This window comes from Corythoichthys intestinalis, chromosome 1 (genome assembly GCF_030265065.1).
Source record: "Corythoichthys intestinalis isolate RoL2023-P3 chromosome 1, ASM3026506v1, whole genome shotgun sequence".
Classification (NCBI taxonomy): Eukaryota; Metazoa; Chordata; class Actinopteri; order Syngnathiformes; family Syngnathidae; genus Corythoichthys; species Corythoichthys intestinalis.
This window is the reverse complement of record NC_080395.1, coordinates 54,694,796-54,714,682: the sequence shown is the minus strand read 5'-3', so window position 1 is coordinate 54,714,682 and position 19,887 is coordinate 54,694,796. Positions and strand designations below refer to the sequence as shown.

Genomic DNA, 19,887 nt, shown 5'->3' with positions numbered 1-19,887 from the left:
TCCCAACTTATTTAGAATTCGGTTTGTATTCATCTTTAATGACTTTTCTATCTTACAATTATAAACAATGAGAGGCAGATTAAACACTTACAAAACTCTTTTTCAAAAAGGCTCTCTATGCAGTAGATTAGGTAAAAACCATTTTGTCTCCTTTCCTTGCACACGTGGGTATCTTAATCAATGTCAGGAGGGCATCAATAATCAATGCCATGTGACTGTGACTCTTAATTAATCAATTAAGGGTTGCTCAATCAATCATACTTCAATTAAGAGATAAACAAAACACCCTATTTTCTTGAATACCTAAAGTACTTAATTCATGTATAAAACCACGTAAAAGGGCTCTACACTAGCTCTCACTCCTTTTAGCATTTTTTTCTTCTTTCCAACGCTGCCTGAGTGCTTGACAAGGCCTTTTCGTGCAGCGTGGTTTTGTTAAAATGGTTGAATTAAGCTGACAAGGTTTCTATGGGGAAATAAAGACAAGCTGACAAAATTGAAGTAATACTCGAGTTGCAGTCATGTTTAAGTACAACAAACACATAATGTTGAAATGTGTGAAACAAAGATGTTAATGTTCTGGAAGCCAATGAAGGTCTTTGTGGACGAGTGTTACTTCAAAAAATCTGGAAATGGAGTGCCGTTCGTAAAGTGGCTCACACTAAAAGCAATGTCACAATTTTTTATGTTGAGGTTCAAATTTAGATTGAACTTTTACATTTACGATTTAGTTTTACAGTTTTAAGTTGGACAGGCGTGGGCAAACCAGTTCTCAAGGGCTGCAGTAGGTATCTAGAAGGATATAGGGCTGCAGCTACTGATTATTTAAGTAATCAATTAATCTATCAATTAGTTTGAATAATTAGGAACATTTAATGTGTTGCAGAATAAATTTTAGGAGATGCAAATCGAAGGTTAGCTAAAATTGCACTTTCAAAAGAGCATTAAATGTGAGTATACAAAATAAAATACCAAAATAAATAAAAGTTTTTTTTTTTTTAACTATGCAGAATTGCTGTTTCATTTCACATTAACAATATCATGTACGAGACGGAGGAACCAGTTGCGTATCGCAGACACAGGATTTTATTGATGTTGACAGGCAAAGAAAACAATCAGGTCACGCGGTAATGGCTAGTTGGCATGCAAACGTATGCTGAATTGCTGACGACCTGACACTGAATGCTATATTTTCGTGCCTTATATACTGTTCTCAGTTGTTCTTTGTGACATATTAAAGAGTACACAGTCTTTGTAATGGAAGCTTTGTGATGCATGACTGTGATGCAATATGCTGTTACATTGGTACATGACAAACAAATAATGAATTTGAAGATAAAATACCTGAGCTGAGCCTCAAATCATGCAATAAATGAAAGTCCTCTTGCTTAAATGCTATAAAATGCTCACTTTTTATTAACATGCTCTTAACAAATCATTCAAACACACACTCCCACAAAATATCTGCTTAACATACCTGTAAACTAAATTATGAATGCATAAACAATCATATTAGCTCAAACAAAACCTTACAACCTTCTGTTGGTCTTAACAGGGAGCAGCTGGATCCAGCCATGTTAGAGGAGTTATGTCATATTGATGGGGGAAAATATTATGTGACCCGAAGAGAATTAGCACATTATGCCTTATGATATTTCAATCTGGGTCAAAGGGCGGAATGATGGGAGAAAATATTATGTGATGCTTTAACATTAGCACATTATGCCTTTGTGATGTATGATTGCCTCTATGACCTAGATTGTAACAACTTCTCCTTGTTTCCACTTCGACGCCTGTTATTGTTTTTCACCTTGGGTTCCATAGTTAGGAGGGAGTCTCACGAGATAACTTGTTTTGCACCATAGTATTGTTTTTTTTACGCGCTTGGGTTCCATAGTTAGGAGGGAATCTCACGAGATAACTTGTTTTGCACCAATAATATTTACCGCGGGGACAGAACATCTGTTACCAAGACGGCACAACTTGTGAGAAGCCCTTTTTCAAGGGGCTGAACCAAAAGTAGCTTCAATATTTGTCATTGGGCAAGGCGCGCGCCGCGGCGCTAGTTGCCTAGCTTTACTGTAACTGTACCCGTTGGCTAACGTAGTCTAAATGGCGAAGCAGCATGGCGTCCTGGCAGTTTAATAGTGGGCGCGTTCCTACAAGAACCGGACATTTCCGGGCAACCCGTGAAGTCCGCTGGAGGATCACGTACGGATTGCTCGGCTTTGTTCCTTCGCCGCTTTACCGGAGCGTTGGCTCCCAGCCCATTTGTCATGGTAAGCGATTTTCATTGCTAAGGAACATCTTGTTGTGCTGTAACGGTAAGCGGGGATTCTGGGATTGACAAGCTAGATCTAGCATCATCGTTACTACTTGGTATGCTGGTTTTGATGTTTGTTTGCTTGCACTTGTGGGATTGTAATCAATAAATCTCATTTATTCAGCATTTTCTAATCAATAAACATCGTATATTTCGCAAAAGTGTGCCTGTTGCTGACTCACTGCGAACCCGGAAATTTCGGAAAACACATATTCACTGTTAAAACTAGAGGGCAATGGATCCACCCAAATCAGTAAAACTAAATGAATCCTCAAAGCAACACATTTTGATTAAAAAGCTTATTTTCCTAATCAAATTACTTGAGTTCATCATTGCAGCACTTATATACAAGACTTATACAACAAATCATTTTGAAAAGAGAATTGCCCGTCTCCTTATTTTCGATAGGACTCATCCAAAAAAATTCATTCAAACAACCTTTATCAGAATTTTAGTGGGTTTAGAATCGGATGCTTCCAACTAATGGGTCTGGTAAGAACAGCAATAATGAAAATCTACACTCAGAAAAGATATCAAAGTGTGTTCCAATATTGTTATTTTACTTGTACAGTACAAGAGGAAGTCCAAATTGAACGCTTAATACATTTATGTTGGTGAATGTATGCATGATTGTTTTCTTGTCATCATATATCAAAAAATATGAAAACAAGATGTGCCATTTTAGATATACAGGTTAAACAATGTTGCATTCATTAATTTATGAGATGCAAAAGATGAGGATGAGCTCATCGCACATATTTACATTTCTGCAAGGGCAGTATGACCTAGAATCACATACTGCTGTATATCTATAATGCTCTAAAACTGTAAAGACGCACAGAAAAAATAGGCCAGACAGATAGATGCCCAACATAGAGAGGAATTAATCTAAAAACAGCAACAACAAAACTGTCAATAAAATGTAAGAGGACCTACACCGGTTTTGTTTTGAGAAAATGGAAAGAAAAAGAAATGAAATAGAACCCTACCGGGTGAATCCTCTACTTTTTCTTTGTGTTTTCTTTAGTTGCTATTGATCTATTTTAACCTACTTTAAGACAAAACAACAACAGCTTCCCTCCACCATGTCTGTTTATGTTCACACCTGAACACACTCTGCCGTGAATGTGCTTATGTTGCTGTCAATCGCAAAAGCACACATCTCCTAAAACTACTCCTAATAAACACCTGAGAGGAATCAAACACAGCCTGGTTTTTGCCAAACAACACACTCCCAACAAACAAAAAGAGCAGCATCTCCATGAAGACACCAGACAACCTCAAAACTAATTACCTGTCAGTGGGAAAGGTGGCCAGGGAATGGTGGGATGAGAGGGATAGGGGAGGACAAGGTGGATGGAAGAGGCGAAGAAGAGGAAGAGAGAAGCGAGCCTCTGATCTAAATTCATTTTAAAGACTTTGCTTTTACTTGTGCATGTGTAAAGGAGGTAGTAGGGATCGTTGGATTTTACCTGACTGTGGATCAAACCAAGATTTATGAAATAGCTTGGATGGGCTTCATCTCAACCAAGGCCAAATTCCATTACAAAAAAATGGATAGATCGACAGATTCAAATGGAACCCTATATGGTAGTCACTGTTTATTTAGTGCTAAAAATCTAAAATCCGTAAATACAGGTAGTCCCGGGGTTACGAACGAGTTCTTTTCCTACGCTGGTAACATAACCTGAATTTCCGCGTAAATCAGCATTAACCGTGTATATACCCCCTAAATTTCAAAATAATGATCCGAAAACATTATACGTCATTGTACTGTCCTCACCAAGACGTTGTAGCTAAATTCCAGCTAGACAGCGAGCTAAGCTGTAATCTTTCAACCCTCTTTCTGTCTCTCTCACTCGGCTGCATGACTTTTCAAGGGCGTAAATGCGCTCTTCCTTGTGTGTGCACGTGTGCTCTTCTTCGTGTGCGCAAATATGTTCTTCTTCGTGTGTACTTGCGCTCTTACTCGCATGCGGTGACTGGAGCCCATCCTTACATAAGTGGGTCAAAAATACCAAATCATAGTGTTTTTATGCCATTTTGGTTAAAAATAATCACTTGTATAATAATTAGTATTATATTTAGGACCACACAAGAATGACTTCATGTTTGAATTATCTTTATTTTTAACATTTTGGAAAAAGAAAATTACAAGAACAACAATAGACTTCATCCCCTCTTGTATTACATGGTCAGTGATGAAGAGCTCCCATGCATCTTTTTGGTAAAACAGTTGTGCTAAGCCCTTGTGCAGGTCCTGACCGACTTTTGAGGATATTGTTTGTCTGTGTTTTGCCCTTGGTGGGAGGTAACTTCCTCCAATAAGAGCCCTACCTACTCATTCTGTTGCCAATAATTTGAACACTTTCTTCTTGAGAGGACACATAAGTGGAATCTTGTGAGTCAGACGGATCCTTTTCATTTGGATTTCCAGGTGGACGACTGCCACTGCCACCTGGACAATAGTCTAGGTCCTCGTAGTCAGAAATTTCGGACTCTGAATCCAACCCTGTTACTGCCTCTCCATCATCCAGCATCTATAGGACCATATCAGCTGTGTATCGAGCAGCCTTGACACATTGGATATGAAAATATAAGCGTAATGTTTTCAAGGGATCAATATGTAGCTATATAAATAAATATGCACACACACTACATATACAGTAAGGCAAGGCAAGGCAAGGCAAGGCAAATTTATTTATATAGCACAATTCAACACAAGGCAATTCAAAGTGCTTTACATCACATGAAGATCATAAAAATCACATTTAAATCAACACAACGTAGAAACGAAGACAAAAGATCGCATTTAATCACAGAATAAAAATAAGTAAATAAAATAAAAATAAAACAAAAACTACTACTACTAATAATAATTGAAATCAGCAATGGAGATAAAAACAAGAGGAATAGAAAGCAGGTAGATTGAAATATATAGACGGTTATAGATATGCAGTGCTAAACAAAAGCGTTTTTAGCCCTGATTTAAAAGAGCTAACCGTTTGAGCATACTTCAGACGTTCGGGTAACTTGTTCCAGAGGTAGGAGCATAATAACTAAATGCTGCCTCACCCTGCTTGGTTCTTGTTCTTGACGACCTTAGGGGTCTAGATGTCTCATAGGACTCTAACAAGTCAAGCATGTATTTTGGTCCAAGGCCATAATGCTAATAAATTTAACTAGCTAGTGTTAGCTTGTTATGAAGTAGGCTAATTTGTTGATAAATAATCGTCATTCAACAAACAGTCATGAAACAGACACACATAAAATATTGTATGAAGATCATTCTTACATGTATTAGCTGTTTCTGCGTAAAAAAAGTCCTCCTGAGGGGGTGACACTTCTGATATACCTATTCTGTGTGGTCCACAGTAAATATATTCCTGACAGCCAAAGTTGATAAGAATCAACGGTTCCGATTGGATTCCATAGAAAATGCATGTGAGTCATTTTTGACCCACTTATGGAAACTTGGGGTAGTGATACAAAAACTTTTTTTTTTCAAGATCTATAAAAGGTAAGATAAATATGTGAATGGCTTTATATATAAATACCAAATACTATAAGTAGGGAATACCTGGAATATGAAATGAAAACAATTTTTTATTACTAAGATATTTCAAGAAAACAACCTCACTGTTTTTGACCCACTTATGCATCTAAGGGTTAAAAGAATGCATCAAAAAACAAAAGTCAACATTATAATCAAATACACGCTTCACCAAAGGGCATAACAGTCATATTAATAAAATAAAGTAAAAAAAAATAAAAATAAAGATAATATGAGGTGATTAGAAAATATATATACAAAATAACGATTGGAGACAAAATGGCGGATGAGACGCTGGCATCGTAAAATCAAAATCACGTAAGTCAGGTGCGTCATAACCTGGGGACCACCTGTACAGCATGTAGCTATCGTAGGAATTAAAAGGGGTGCAAATTACCGATTTCATGAAGATATGATATCAATTCTTTGGTGAATAATACAATATTTGCCATTATTACGAAGTTGTCTACTTTTCGGTTTGATTCAAGGGCCTTTGAACGATGTAATAGAATATTTTGTACTCGTTTACCACATCTTTTCCCAATAAACTAGAGGCACGAAAACAAAAAGTACAAAGCAATTTTGAATTTTGGACCATTTTGTTGCTTAATTATTTCAGACATTTTAATTAGTGGTTTTAATTTTCAACAAAATGGCATATCTAAAAGATCCAGATGGCCCATTGATTAATTATTGCACCCCTAGGTTTACATAATTTATCAATAAACAAGAATGTGCAGCGTTATACAGAGGAAACACACAAAAAATACTTTTACTATTGCTGAATGAAAATAAAAGGTCCTGAATAAATTTACTGTAATTCAAACATGTACGTAAGGAAAGCTACTGATCCTGATAGTAATGTTTTTTTTTTTTCATTTGCTTGTGTTTGTGTGGTTTCAGAGTGTGAGAACCTGGTGGGCGTGGGCCTTTCAGACGATTGGACAGTGCCATGCCGATCTCAGTCATCCCATAGCGTTCCAGCAGTATGTGCCCTGTGATTTCCTCCCAGCGCTGCAGAGTGGGCAGCGGGAGAGCGGCAGAACCAGAGACCATGAGTCTGAAGCAAGACAGTTTTAAAATTGTAACTCTCACTTTGATAGTCATCGTTACTGTGCAAATTTTAAATCAGGAAATACATCAATAAATCACATAAGCTATTTTGAGCCCTAAACCTGGACTTACTGGCCAAACATTGTCTGATCAAATACAATGCAAGAGCTGTATCAGAATTTTGTTAAAGATAATAATGCTCTGTTGAACTCCACTGCAACACTGAATGGGTGTTGGTAACCTTTATGTAAGAACTAGTGGGGTAACTACAAACTACACCTGTAGAAAGTATAGTAGTTACCGCATTTTTCGGACTATAATGCCCATTTCCCACTGAAACTAGTGGGTCAACGCGCGTTTTTTCCAAGCCGTTGCAACCCACTAGCAATTGGCATTTGGCACCTTTCCCACTGACAAAAAAAAAAAAGCCGTGTCTTCTTTTTTTTTTTTTTTCACCAGTCTAACGCCCCACCCCACCTCAGTCGTACGTAAGGTTACGCGACGTCACTACGCTAAAATGCGCGTTGACAAGTGTGACCGAATTCATTCAGTTCAAGGAAGTAAACAATGCAGAGCAACATGGAAGCCTCCTTTCCGTTTGTGTTGTCTGTTTTCATGCTTTTTACTGCCCTCAAAATGATCGAAATGCAGCAAAGGATCAACACTCTGCTTGTGCTGAGGCAACGTAGGCGACGTGAATTCTTCTTCTTCTACTAGCTTTGTTATGTGCATCGACGTAACTACGGTTGTGGAGCGTGTTAAATGGGAGGCGACTGGCACGTTGTTATGACGCATCACGTAAGAGCCTACGTCACCACGTAGATCAGGGATTAGGGTGTTGACTGTTGACCCGGGGTTTTGCTTTCACACTGCATGACGATCAGAGCCGAGGTGATTTTAACGCGGGTCACTTGGCGGGTTGATTGACACGGGTCGAGGCGGGTCGCTGCACCTTTTCCACTGCCACTAAAAGCCGATTGTTAGTGGGTTGACATGGGGTTTTTTGGCCAGTGGGAAAGGGGTATAAGTCGCAGTTTTTGTTTTTTTTTCTCCATAGTTTGGCTGGGGGTGCGACTTGTACTCAGGAGCGACTTATGTGTGAAATTATTAACACATTATGATATCATTTCACATTTTATTTTGGTGTTTTGGAGTGACACTGATGGTTTGGTAAACTTGTTAACATGTTCTTTATGCTATAGTTATCTGAATAACTTTTAATAGATATGGCCACCTTCACGTTCTGCCTTTGGCAATGTGTGTTCAATTGTATTATTGACTTTTTTATATTGAAATGCATTCTTTTAGTTTGTGGCGCTTTCACGCCCACGTAGGGGCGCACTCGCACTTGTTTACGCGAAGAAGAGCGCTCACACGCCAGAAGAAGACGGACAGCTATGCAGCGTCAATGAGCGAGTGGGCGAGAGACAGAGAGAGCGAGAGAGAGAGCAAGAGAGAGAGTGAGAGAGAGAGCGAGACATGGCTGCGAACCGATGTTCATTGTTTATGCTTGAAAAATATCTCTACAGAGGCAATGCCTGTGTGTATCATCTTTTCTGTTGTTGTTGTGTGTTTTTCACTGCTATCAGACACTTAGAGCCAGTTGTGTGGTTGTTTGAACGATGTGCTAATGCTAGCGAACGCATGCTAACCGTTTGTGTCACTGCCAAAATAGCACCTAATTGTCATTTATTTACGTTGATGCGAACCTGTTTGGTATCGAGGACGAAATTGATTCAGCAAATTATACGTACGTCCAGCATCGTTATTTGGGAGTTTAGCTCGCTGTATAGCCAGGACCGAGCCGTAGCGTCCTGGTGAGGACAGTATATTCGCATTTCGTTGTTCATGCACTGTACACTTATTCAGCATGTTGTTCTCTATTGTATTTTTCTATTAAATTGCCTTTCAAGATGACATTTCTGTTCTATGTGTTGGATTTTATCAAGTAAATTTCCCCCAAAAATGCGACTTATACTCCAGTGCGACATATATGTTTTTTTTTTCTCTTTGTTCGGCATTTTATGGCTGGTGCGAATTATACTCAGGTGCGACTTGTAGTCCGAAAAATACGGTAGTCATTTTCATGTAGGCTTTGAATATATTGTTCCTACGCACCTAAAATTGCATCCAATGTGTGGATAAAAATTGTTTTCTTAAATATGTTATAAGTTGAGCCACACACACGTTAATATCCATATGGACTGGTTCTTTCATTGATCCATACCTGATCCTCTCTTTGCACACTGCTTTGACAAAGTCCTTGACATGGGGCTGAGTAAAGTGCTGATCATAATAGTGGATGAGTTTGGAGTAGATGGTTGGAACAGCCATGAAAACATTAACCATTGGTGCTTTGGAGCTAAGCAGCATCTCCCATACCTAGGAAGAGAATGAGAGATGAGGGGAAAGGGAAATGAGCTTGGCTTCCGAAGGAATAGGAATGCAGAAGGAATAGCATGATAAGGACATTCTGTTGGACAGGACCAATACGACGAACGGAGTAGAAATGGTGACATCCAGATTTTTTCATGCCAACAGAAAAGTGCTTATTTTCCCCCCTTATTTCTTTTATTTGATGCAAATGGCAGGCTGAGGTGAAGGAAGCAGCTTCACATTAAAGCTGTCAACACGCAAAAAGAAAAGGCAGGTTTTGAAAAGGTTACCGAGAGGAAAACAGCAGACGCTGTGGGGCACAGCTTGACACATTGGCCAGTTGAAGGGCCTTCCACACGGCTACGTTTGACAAATGTGCTTTTTGACTGTATAGGACAGGCTACACATGCCCTTCTGCATATAGAGAAGATTTAAACATACATTCATTCACGGAATTGAAGCCTGAACATGAAGCATATACAGTAGATGAATGCTGTTTAAATAACATAAACAGATCATAAAGGATAAATCATTTAAAAACAATCCATACCACCCGTTCTACCTGTGCTTTTGCATCACGTCAGCACCAACGATAGGCGGCTGGGGCGGTAGCTTGTACTGTATTACGTGAACGTGAATGACATCTCTTTTTAAGTCCGACTCCCCTCCCACTCCCAATTTGACAAACGCTCCTCCCTAGCTGTCTCTCTGTCAACCTATCCACACTTCGTCTACATTCATTCTACCTCAATTTACAAAGTACTCTGCTTCCTTCATGTCTCCGCACACTATCTCAGCCGTCTCTTTCTCTCACCTAAACGCATGCATGCATCAAGTTAATAGCATCACTACTTTTCATTGAGCCTTTTAGATTAATCCTTTTATCTAGTGTTCACTCACTGGGCAAGTTGGCATACAATAAAACCTGATATAGCTGAGCAACCAAATAGTCCCTAAATGATCTATGAAAATGGTAATGTATGATAGTTTTTGAGGTAAATTGGACTAGGAAGAAATTGCAATTAACTCTATACCAGTGTTGTTTTTGGCAGCCCTTTTAATTTTCGTCTTAGTCTTTTGGACAAAAATACCTTTTATAACACTAAAAGGTATTTCAGTCATTTCAAAATGTGTTCATCTTCGTTTAGTTTTAGTCAATGAAAACTCAAATTTCATCTAGTTTTGGTCAACAATTACTCAAAATGTTTTCGCCTGTGAACTTCTGTGAAAGTCAATGATTAAATAAACAAATACTTTAGGTAAATAAAGGTTTCCAACAATTTCAAGTGAACATTGACAGACGACCACATAATCTTTAAATGCTAATGCTAACGCAAAAGCTATGCTAACACTACAAGTTACATTTAGTGTGTGATGATCACTCAACACACAGGCTAAAGCAGCATGGCATATCTAGCCGAAATAAGAAAACAAAACTTACCAAGTAGCACCTGACACATGTGTTTCACGAAAGGAGCCTGGAGTGGACACATGTTTATTGACCAGCCATTAAGTAAGCTAAGATGAGTGCTAACTACACATACGATAAGAAAATGTCAAACATTGTGAACCTATGACGGAAACGGTGAATTTTCATCTCGTTTTCATCTCGTCAGACGAAACATTCATCTCATTATGTTTTAGCCCCCCCAAGACACGTTTTAAACTCGTCATCGTCACATCATCGTAATGAAAACATTGTCGGTTGATGAAATATTTCCCCTATTATCATCATTGACGAAAAAAATACTGCTCTATACATTAACATGTACATGTTTTAATCGCGATGCATGGCATATTGTGATTAATTATGATTATTTACACTGCTACACACACACAATCTAATAATCAACGTACACATACAGTACACAGTATGCAGTGCAGCATACATATTTTTAATATACTGCCATAGGAATGAAAATATGCATATAATGTTTTACTCTCCACAAAGCTAGTTATTAAGAGATCGAAGGTTATTATTTTCTGGTGATAAAGAAGCCTTCTTGTTCTGTAGAATATGACCAGCAACAAAAAAGAAACGTATTCATTCATTTACCTTCTGTTCCGCTATACTCACAAGGGTCACGAGGTACTACAGCCTATCTCAGCTAACTATAGGCAGCAGGTAGGGTACACCTTCAATTGGTTAGAAAAGGAACTTACACAGGGAAATAATGTTTGGCAGGTCTGGCTAAGTGCATCGTAGGCAAACCCACTGTGTTAGGAATAGGGTGGAACAACCACTCTAATGGCAGTACTTCAAAAAAAAAAAAAAAAAAAAAAAGTCTTAAAATTGGTTTGGGACGACCAGTGAACAGAACTGATAATCTCATTACCAGTCCAAATGTCACAATTCATATATTAAAGACACAATCAACATTTAATAATGCACAAATCAGCTACTCCTTTTTGATCACCTCTTATACTTCCTTCCTTTTCTAACACAGTAGTATTACAAGCTCCTCAAACCAGGAGGGTGTGCCTGCTACCGGTAGATAGTGACTGGCAAATTATTAACTGGCTCTGACTTGACCACTGTAGGCACTGTCCATCAAGTCCAGTGGAGCGCTTCCACCAAGTCCACTCAGAAGGGGAGCGGAAGGCAATTTATGTCCGTCAAAGAGCCGGCCTCCACCTCAGGGACAAGATGCAGTGAGAACTTAAATGTTCGGGCTGCATGCTGAACACCTCAGTGAGCTGCTTGGACTGCACTTAAGGTGGGAGTGAAATACAAATGCAGGCTTTTTCAATAAAATGGCACAGTGAGCGTCCCAGATGCATTGAAGAGGGTGCTCACTTGCATGACTAAAATCATGTTTGAATATAGTTCATAATATATAGATTTTTTCTTGCTCATTCCAAAACGTCTTATTCTAAGTAATAAATTTGCGTATGCAATTATTTTATATCATCACTTGCTATCCAAACACCCCATAGGTCAGTGCATTTAGTAGTGAATCACACTTTGAACAAGCATGAGTGTTACAAGAATATGGATACATAACACCGCAGTGTCTAAATTAAATTCAGCCCACCAGAAAAAACAAGAGCAAGAGAAAAGAATAGTGTTCCTTTTCTCTTTTAATGTATAACGGAGCTAATGTAATTTGGCTTTGAACAAAAAACACGACAAACAAACAAACAAAAGATCAAACAAACACCATTTTAAGAATAAACCTTGGCTTGGTTTGAAATTATAAGGGACATTTTTCAACATGTTCTAACATTCTAAAACTTGATCTGTATATTGCTTATGAAAATTAAATAGGCAGTAGATTAGGTGATAATGGAAAAACTCAGTGAGTGTCAGTGAAACCAGCGCCTCATTAATCCTCCCACTTTGTAATATAAATTTGCATTAAAACAATTGAACATAAAAGAGAGAGTAAACCATTTTCTGGTATTAAATATCCAAGACACCCATAGACAGCGTTCCTGGACCTTGTCTTCTAAGTCGAAATGGTTGTATGTCGAGCAGGATTTTCCCGTGAGAATACATTATAATTCCATTAAGTCGTTCCACAGCCAGAAAACCTACAATAGATCCTTAATAAATACTGATGGTACTATTGCAAATAGCAATTATACAGAGCAAAACAAATAAAAAGCAGAATACTGTGTTTCCCCTACAAATTAAATATCGTGGCGCACCGCCACACCAAAATAAAAGCCGCTACGCCGTGCAAAAGTTTTATTTATTTTTATTTTATTTATTTATTTTAAGGCAGTTTCAAACTAGCGGCAGCCTAGTGTGAAGGGTTCAGCGGCAACCTATTCATTGTGTATTGTAATGTCTGTAACTGACGCTGAGACAACCGGACGGGAAGCTGTGACGTACAGGGAAGCGAGAACGAGATAGCGGTCGCATGTCGCAGAAGCCCGCTGTTATTTGGTTATTCTTTTTCTTTATTACTGTTGCCACAATAAAGTGGCTAAGCCAATACCGACTCCTCTCTTTGTTCCCCCCATCCGGGGCATTACTGTATTTTGGATAGGACTTTTCAGCAAAAGTGAGCGGTGGACGGCCGTTTTGGACGGAAAGGCAAATTTGAATGAATCTGCGCCGAGCGGCGGGTCAGAGTGCCGCCACGCTAATGTCAACAATGCATTCAATAGCAGAGGGGCAGGGCATACCCAATCATGGCTGCCAAAACCTTGATGAATGCGCTTTTTTCCCCAAGTTCCGCGAGCTCTGGGACACTTGAAAAATGTCTCTCATACCTGTCATTGCTAAGCTAAATGGTACCTCGATGCGCGTTTGTGTGGAAATGTAGTTCACGAACAACAACAAAAAAACTAATCACCTTCTCACCGAAACTAGTAAAGCTCTACATGGCAATCAGAATTTCCCCCTACACCTTGAAATGGGTCCATTACAAGGGCGTAGGTTTGGTTTCAATATTGGTGGGGACGATATAACAGCATAACCTGCATGTACACTTTTTGCTGGGGACAGGACATTAATAAAACCAAACTGATTAGGTGAACGGGGGTCAGGGCTACATTTCTCACCAATATGAAGCTAATTAATTGATAGGCTGAGTGGTCAATGCAAAAATAAATTTGTATATGAATGAATGAATGAATGACTTGTACTAACTTTCACACTGCAAATTTATAACGTTTTAATCTGATGATTTTTCTTAAATCTATTCGAATATTTTTTTTTCCATCTTGTTTTGAGTGTTAAAGACCAGTTAACAGATTAATGGGTCAGATTATTCCATTTACTTTAGGTAAATATTACCATTTGTTCTTATTAAGCCCATAAATCAAAAGGTTGGTCATTTTTCACCAAAATCAAGGGGAAAAATGATATCAAATAATGTTTTGAAGTCGAACGACATCACTTCTTGAATTAAGAACATTTCTGACAAAAAAAAAAAAGCTTTTTTTAAGATTAAATGTACTCACTTTTTGCTTAAAAGTGTTAAAATTATTTTCAGATAGCTATTTTTCTTATTTCAAGAAATCTGAGTAAAATTTACTTGAGGCACTGGCAGATAATTTCACTTATTTCTATTACATTTACACCGAAAACAAGGGAATTTAACTAGTCATTGGCCAATCTATCAATCTGTCATAGGTAAGTCTGAACATAATGAAAGTAATTCACTTAGTAATGGTAGGGTCATTTCTATCATTACAAAACATGTGAAGACAATCTAAAGGACCTCTATAACTGAACTCATTACATAATGCAAATAAGGTTTCCTAAAAGTTGGTAGGGACAATTTGAGCATCCTGAAAAGTTCCTAGTGTCATGTCCCTAAAGTCCCTATGCAAACCTAAGCCATTGATCTATTAACAGAGGGACTAGTATTGTTGTGTTAATGTAGTACATATTAGGGCTAAATAAAAGGAAAAAGAAGGGTCGTACTATTGCTACAAGAAAAAAAACAAATCGTATTATTACGTAGTGTAATGTAGCTCTAATCAGCAACGCCTTTTACGTACATGTACCGTAGCTGAGAGCTACGACAGTAGCCTGGCTAATGAAATATTTCAAATAGATCTTTGTTATGGTTCTTCTTGGGAAAAAAATTGTCATGATATGACGCAGTTTTGTCGTGGCATGACATAGTGAGGCGGTCCGACTCCAATGCAGCCCACCACCGCAGATTAAAAAAAAATCCTGGAATAATACTAGTAATAATAAAATATCCGTAATAATGTAACAAACCGGGTTCTAATGTGGCAGATGTGTTTAGTGTGGCGTACCAGAACGCACCACGTGGCTGACGTGACGGAGTAAGAGAGATGCATTAGAGTTTTTACTTTCACTTTTCATGTTCTGTGGTTGGAGTTAGCTGCGAGGGACCGTAGGTGTGCTGTGCTGTACAAGTTCTGAAATAAATGATTAAAAACCAGACGAAGCTGGCGATTTCTTTGGCGATGTTACCACAATAAAAAAATCGTCACCTTAACTTGTAAAGACTGGCGAATGGAGATCGGAGGAGGACCGTCGAGATCGTAGACATTCTATGGCAGTATTGTCCAGCCAGTTCATGGACGCGCACACTACGCCCATATTTTTCTATCAATTCCATCTTCATTTCAATGGTAAGCGTCACCTTTTTCCTTTTTTCACCACCTGCACTAAGATTCTTGGAACCCATGTTGACTTCTCTCACAAGAAAATCCGCCATGCATCAGTCTTGTGCGAAAACAAAGAAATTCCGGCGCTGTCATAAATCGTCGTATTTCGAGCATTTCGGCGGATGTAGAAACAAATGGTGAATCAAATTTTACGTCGGATGTCAAGAAGATCGTGTGTCGAAGCGATTGTATGTTGAGGTACCACTCTACTCTTAATAGCCGCCTTATAGAATACAATCGAATATACCATATTGGCCCGAATATACGACTGTGTTTTTTTGCATTGAAATAAGATTGAAAGGGGTCGTCTTATATTCGCGGTCTAGATATTATACCCATTCACGATGCTAGATACGCCAGATATAATTGAAGCGATGTTCTGGTATGACAGATCTCAGCTACTCTCCCCATTCACGATGCTAGATGGCGCCAGATATCATTGAGGCGATGTTCTGTCATGGCAGATCTCAGCTACTAGTTTAACCAGTTTGCATTATTTTATTGCAATTTTTTCCTTATTCAGATTTGTTTCAAGACTACAGTTAACAGTTAGACTTCACTTTGATGGTTAATGCAGTTATTGCAATTTTGTTGTTTTATCACAATAGATTGGTTTTTATTTACGATTAAAAAACGAGAAGCCATTCATTTACGAATGTGATTGCACTTTAGTTTACACATCTAAATGTTCAGGTATTAAGATCTGAATGAGGCAAAATAACATGCTTTTTCTCTCAAATATATTGTTATTATCATTTGTTTCAGACGTACTGTAATTATTTTCTGTATAAAAATTAATTTGGTGTTCAAAAAGTCTTTTTTCAACATTGAGTCTTGAAAAAGAGGGGGTCGTCTTATAATCAGGGCCGTCTTATATTCGGGCCAATACGGTAATACAATGGTGCCTCGACATATGAACGCATTGTCATCTCATTTTTTTAAATTATGACGTAAAATTTGACCCGTCATCAGTCTCAACATATGACGAAATGCACGAGATACAATTTACGACAGCGTCCTAATTCAATTGTTTTCCTGGGTGACGGCAGCACATCGGATTTTTTCTTCGAGAGAAATCATCATGGGTTCCAAAAAGTTTAGTGCAGGTTGTAGTAGTGGTAAAAAGAGGAAGATGGTGGCGCTTAAAATTGAAATGAAGTAAGAAATCATAGAAAAATATAAGCAGCGTGTGTGTGTAAGTGAACTGAAACTGGTATTAGAAAACGGCTCACCATTTCCTCCTCTACCTCCACACCCGCCGTCTCCTCCGACCACGGTTTGCCAGTAAGTTAAGGTGACAACAAAAATGCTTTAAAAAAAATTCTTATTTATTCATTATTTATTGTACACGATTACTGATTTAATACATTTGTTAAATTAGACACAACACGGCTCACAGTATCCTCCTCTGTCCTCCTTTCGCCAATATCTATAAGCTAAGGTGACAATAAATATGCCTTTTTTCATCCTATTTATTTATAATTTACAGTGTATTTGTTTTTCTTTGTGTAACTGCTATTTGTAATTGTACCTGCACTATTTATTTATTTATTTATAGGATGTATCATAGGTTTTTGGGCTGTGGAACAAATTAATTGAATTATGATGTATTCTTTTGGGGAAATCCGTCTCGACATATGACCATTTCGAGATACAAACCAGGGTCAGGAACGAATTTAATTTGTATGTCGAGGTACCACTGTATTTTTGAAAATGTACAGCCCATCCTACCCTTCAGGGAACTTGAGGGGATATAACAAACAGACTGTTGAGCATTTCATCAAGCAATGGCAACTTTAGGCAGGAACAATGAAGCTTTTTTTTTTCTGTGAACGGGCTTTACGGTCTGTTACTCAAGGTCAGAGATAACAGTCGAATACTGATGGCTATGAGAGTATAGCAATGCTTTTCTGACAGATCCAAGTGTCCTTCAATGGTCTTTGCTTACGATATATGCAATTAAAGCTCTTGACTTCCTAAAACACCTATATATATATATATATATATATATATATATACTGTTAGAAAACAGTTGAATTGTCACTCCTTTTGTATTCTGAATAGACACACACCTTGTTCCCCTCCTTTCTCAGGGCCAAACAAGCGGCATCATTCTTCAATGTCAGCTCATCGATTGATCCGCTGCTTAAGCTCTTACCGTGAGTCGGCATTGGTCAGATACAAAGCCACACAGGGCAATTAATCACTGGGCCCAAAACACTTAGTCTGACATCAAGTGAGGGATAGGAGGAGGGGACTGACAGAGGAGAGAGGAAGAAGAGATGAAGCCAGCAGAGAAGAAAAGTAGAATAGAGAAAGAGACCCTGACAACCGTAGAGCATTATAGACAGGAAATCATGTGGATGGAGCTGAGGCTTTCAAACCATTAAAGTGCACCAAGAAAACAGAGGCTGTAAAAACCCATGTACAAACTCTTTGTTGCAGTACTGAGGTAGATTTTCAGATATTTTTAGTAGATTGCTTATTTTTCTGACTTTTTATTTCTATGTCAAAAAAGCCAAGTTACAATTTTCAACCTCCGATGACACATTGTAAAAAAGATGTAACTAGAGGTCATTTCAAGTGGAAAATAGACCAGCAACAGAGAAGAATGTTAACCATGGAGCATTACAGGGAAAGATAACGCCTAGTATAAATGACTTCGAGGTGATAGGCAATTGCTCTAAGTATTTAAATATGAAAACTACTCATCTTTATACTTTTAAGTATGAAGGAAATATTTAAATGCAATTTTTTTTTTTTTTTTTTTTTTTAAAGACTGCTTACGAGCGCAGTCCTTTTGTGACATCAGTAATACCCATGCAGATACACACTAACAGACTCTAGCTTTGGTGCATCTGATAATGGGTATTAATGACGACACGAGAAAGCAAGGATGATCTGGGATACCCACATTTGATTGGCTAGAAAAGTACCAACAGTGACAAAATGTCAGCCTCCATGTCGGGTGGCCACTTCCTGGAAGTAACAGTGTTTATTTACGTTCCTATTTATACACTAATCGGCGATTAAACATTAATCGTAATTAATCAAAAGTTTCCTCACTTAAGATTTTTTTCGCTGGGTTGCACATTATAAGGTGTTGTCTTTCCCAATTGTGCAACAGGCATCTGACCCTATTAAAAGAGAACTAAGACTTGTTTGCGCCTTAATGACAATAGCTTGTCATTTATGTTCCGTACATGTGAACATGTACTGTGCTACTTGCACGTTTTCTTTTTTGTCCAGCAGTGTTTTACAGTTACAAAATGTACTGTCAGTAGTTATTGTTTGCACCTTTATGACAGATCTTGTCAATTTTTTAGTGTATATGTGTAAACATTAGGGGCGTGCGAAATTTCCGATTCTTAGATTATTCACAATTTGTGTGGAAGATTCGAGAACAACTGACAAACATCTGAATTCCGATTATTGAATTATACCAGGTAAAGCGGAAATAAAACAAAGTCAGCGCGGTGTTCGGGACACAATGAGGAACGGACCGAGAGTAAATATCATGTTCAACTCATGCCGCTAGACCAGACATGTCCAAAGACCGGCCCGTGGACCAAATGCGGCCCGTGGTCAAATTTCATCCGGCCCCCAGCCTCTGTCATAAAATCAATAACGTCTGGCCCGCACACAGACTTAATAAATTGGTCAGCAGTACTGCTACCAGCATATGAGGTACAGTAGCTTACACACTAAATGCTGCTCCTCATTTACCCACTAAAAAGCAACATTACTCTAAGCAACAACAAAAACAAGAAAAGTTGGGAGGAGGTGAGGAGGAGCATGCTGTGACGTCGTTACTCTCGCGAGACTCCGTAGACGCATGACACAATCAACTGGCTAGGCTAGCAAGTAACTTTGCTCAAGAAGACTTCAACTAATTTTTCCCTAAAAATTTTCACGATCGTGATTTACCTTTTTTCTCCGATTCCGCCACACATCAAGGAAACGCCATGGCAACATCCAGTCAACGCAGTGATCTCCCGGCGAAGCGTAAAAAGGCAGATTCTATTGATTCGGCTACATCGACCGATGATCTGTTGTTTGCAAGCCCACCCGAATACACAAAGTCACTTAGCGAGGGAAGTGGATCAATCGATAAGAAAATATCGATAGCATTATAAATCCTTCAAGCCGAGATTAAAGAGTTAAAAGAAAGCCTCGTGTTTACTCAGCAGGAGGTAGTATATCTCAAGTCGCAAAACGATATCCTTAAAGGCGCCTTCGAGTCGACGACAGGTCTATTAGAATCCCTTAAAAAAGAGAACAAGATAATGAAAGAATCTATTTTGGACCTTCAATCAAGGAGCATGAGGGACAATTTAATTTTCTCTGGCATCAAAGAAAACACAGTAGACAAACCAGAAGCCCTCGTTAAGTCATTTATGGCAACATCTCTCAAGCTGCCCAAGGAAATGGTGGATTCGATCAAGTTTGCGAGGGTACACCGTCTTGGGAAGCCAAGAGGAAG

The 19,887-nt window shown here is 38.5% G+C and overlaps 1 protein-coding gene across 3 annotated transcripts in view; it reads right to left on the bottom strand.

Annotated features, from left to right (window-relative positions):
• Positions 1-19,887, bottom strand: part of acsf3 (acyl-CoA synthetase family member 3) — an 87,907-nt gene that overhangs the window by 51,607 nt on the left and 16,413 nt on the right. For all 3 annotated transcript variants that reach the window (XM_057831532.1, XM_057831540.1, XM_057831549.1), the window contains exons 4-5: positions 9,157-9,311; positions 6,791-6,936 (exon numbers count right to left, since the gene is read on the bottom strand). In XM_057831532.1, coding sequence (XP_057687515.1) covers positions 6,791-6,936; positions 9,157-9,311 — 301 coding nt within the window. The remainder of the gene's footprint in view (positions 1-6,790; positions 6,937-9,156; positions 9,312-19,887) is intronic.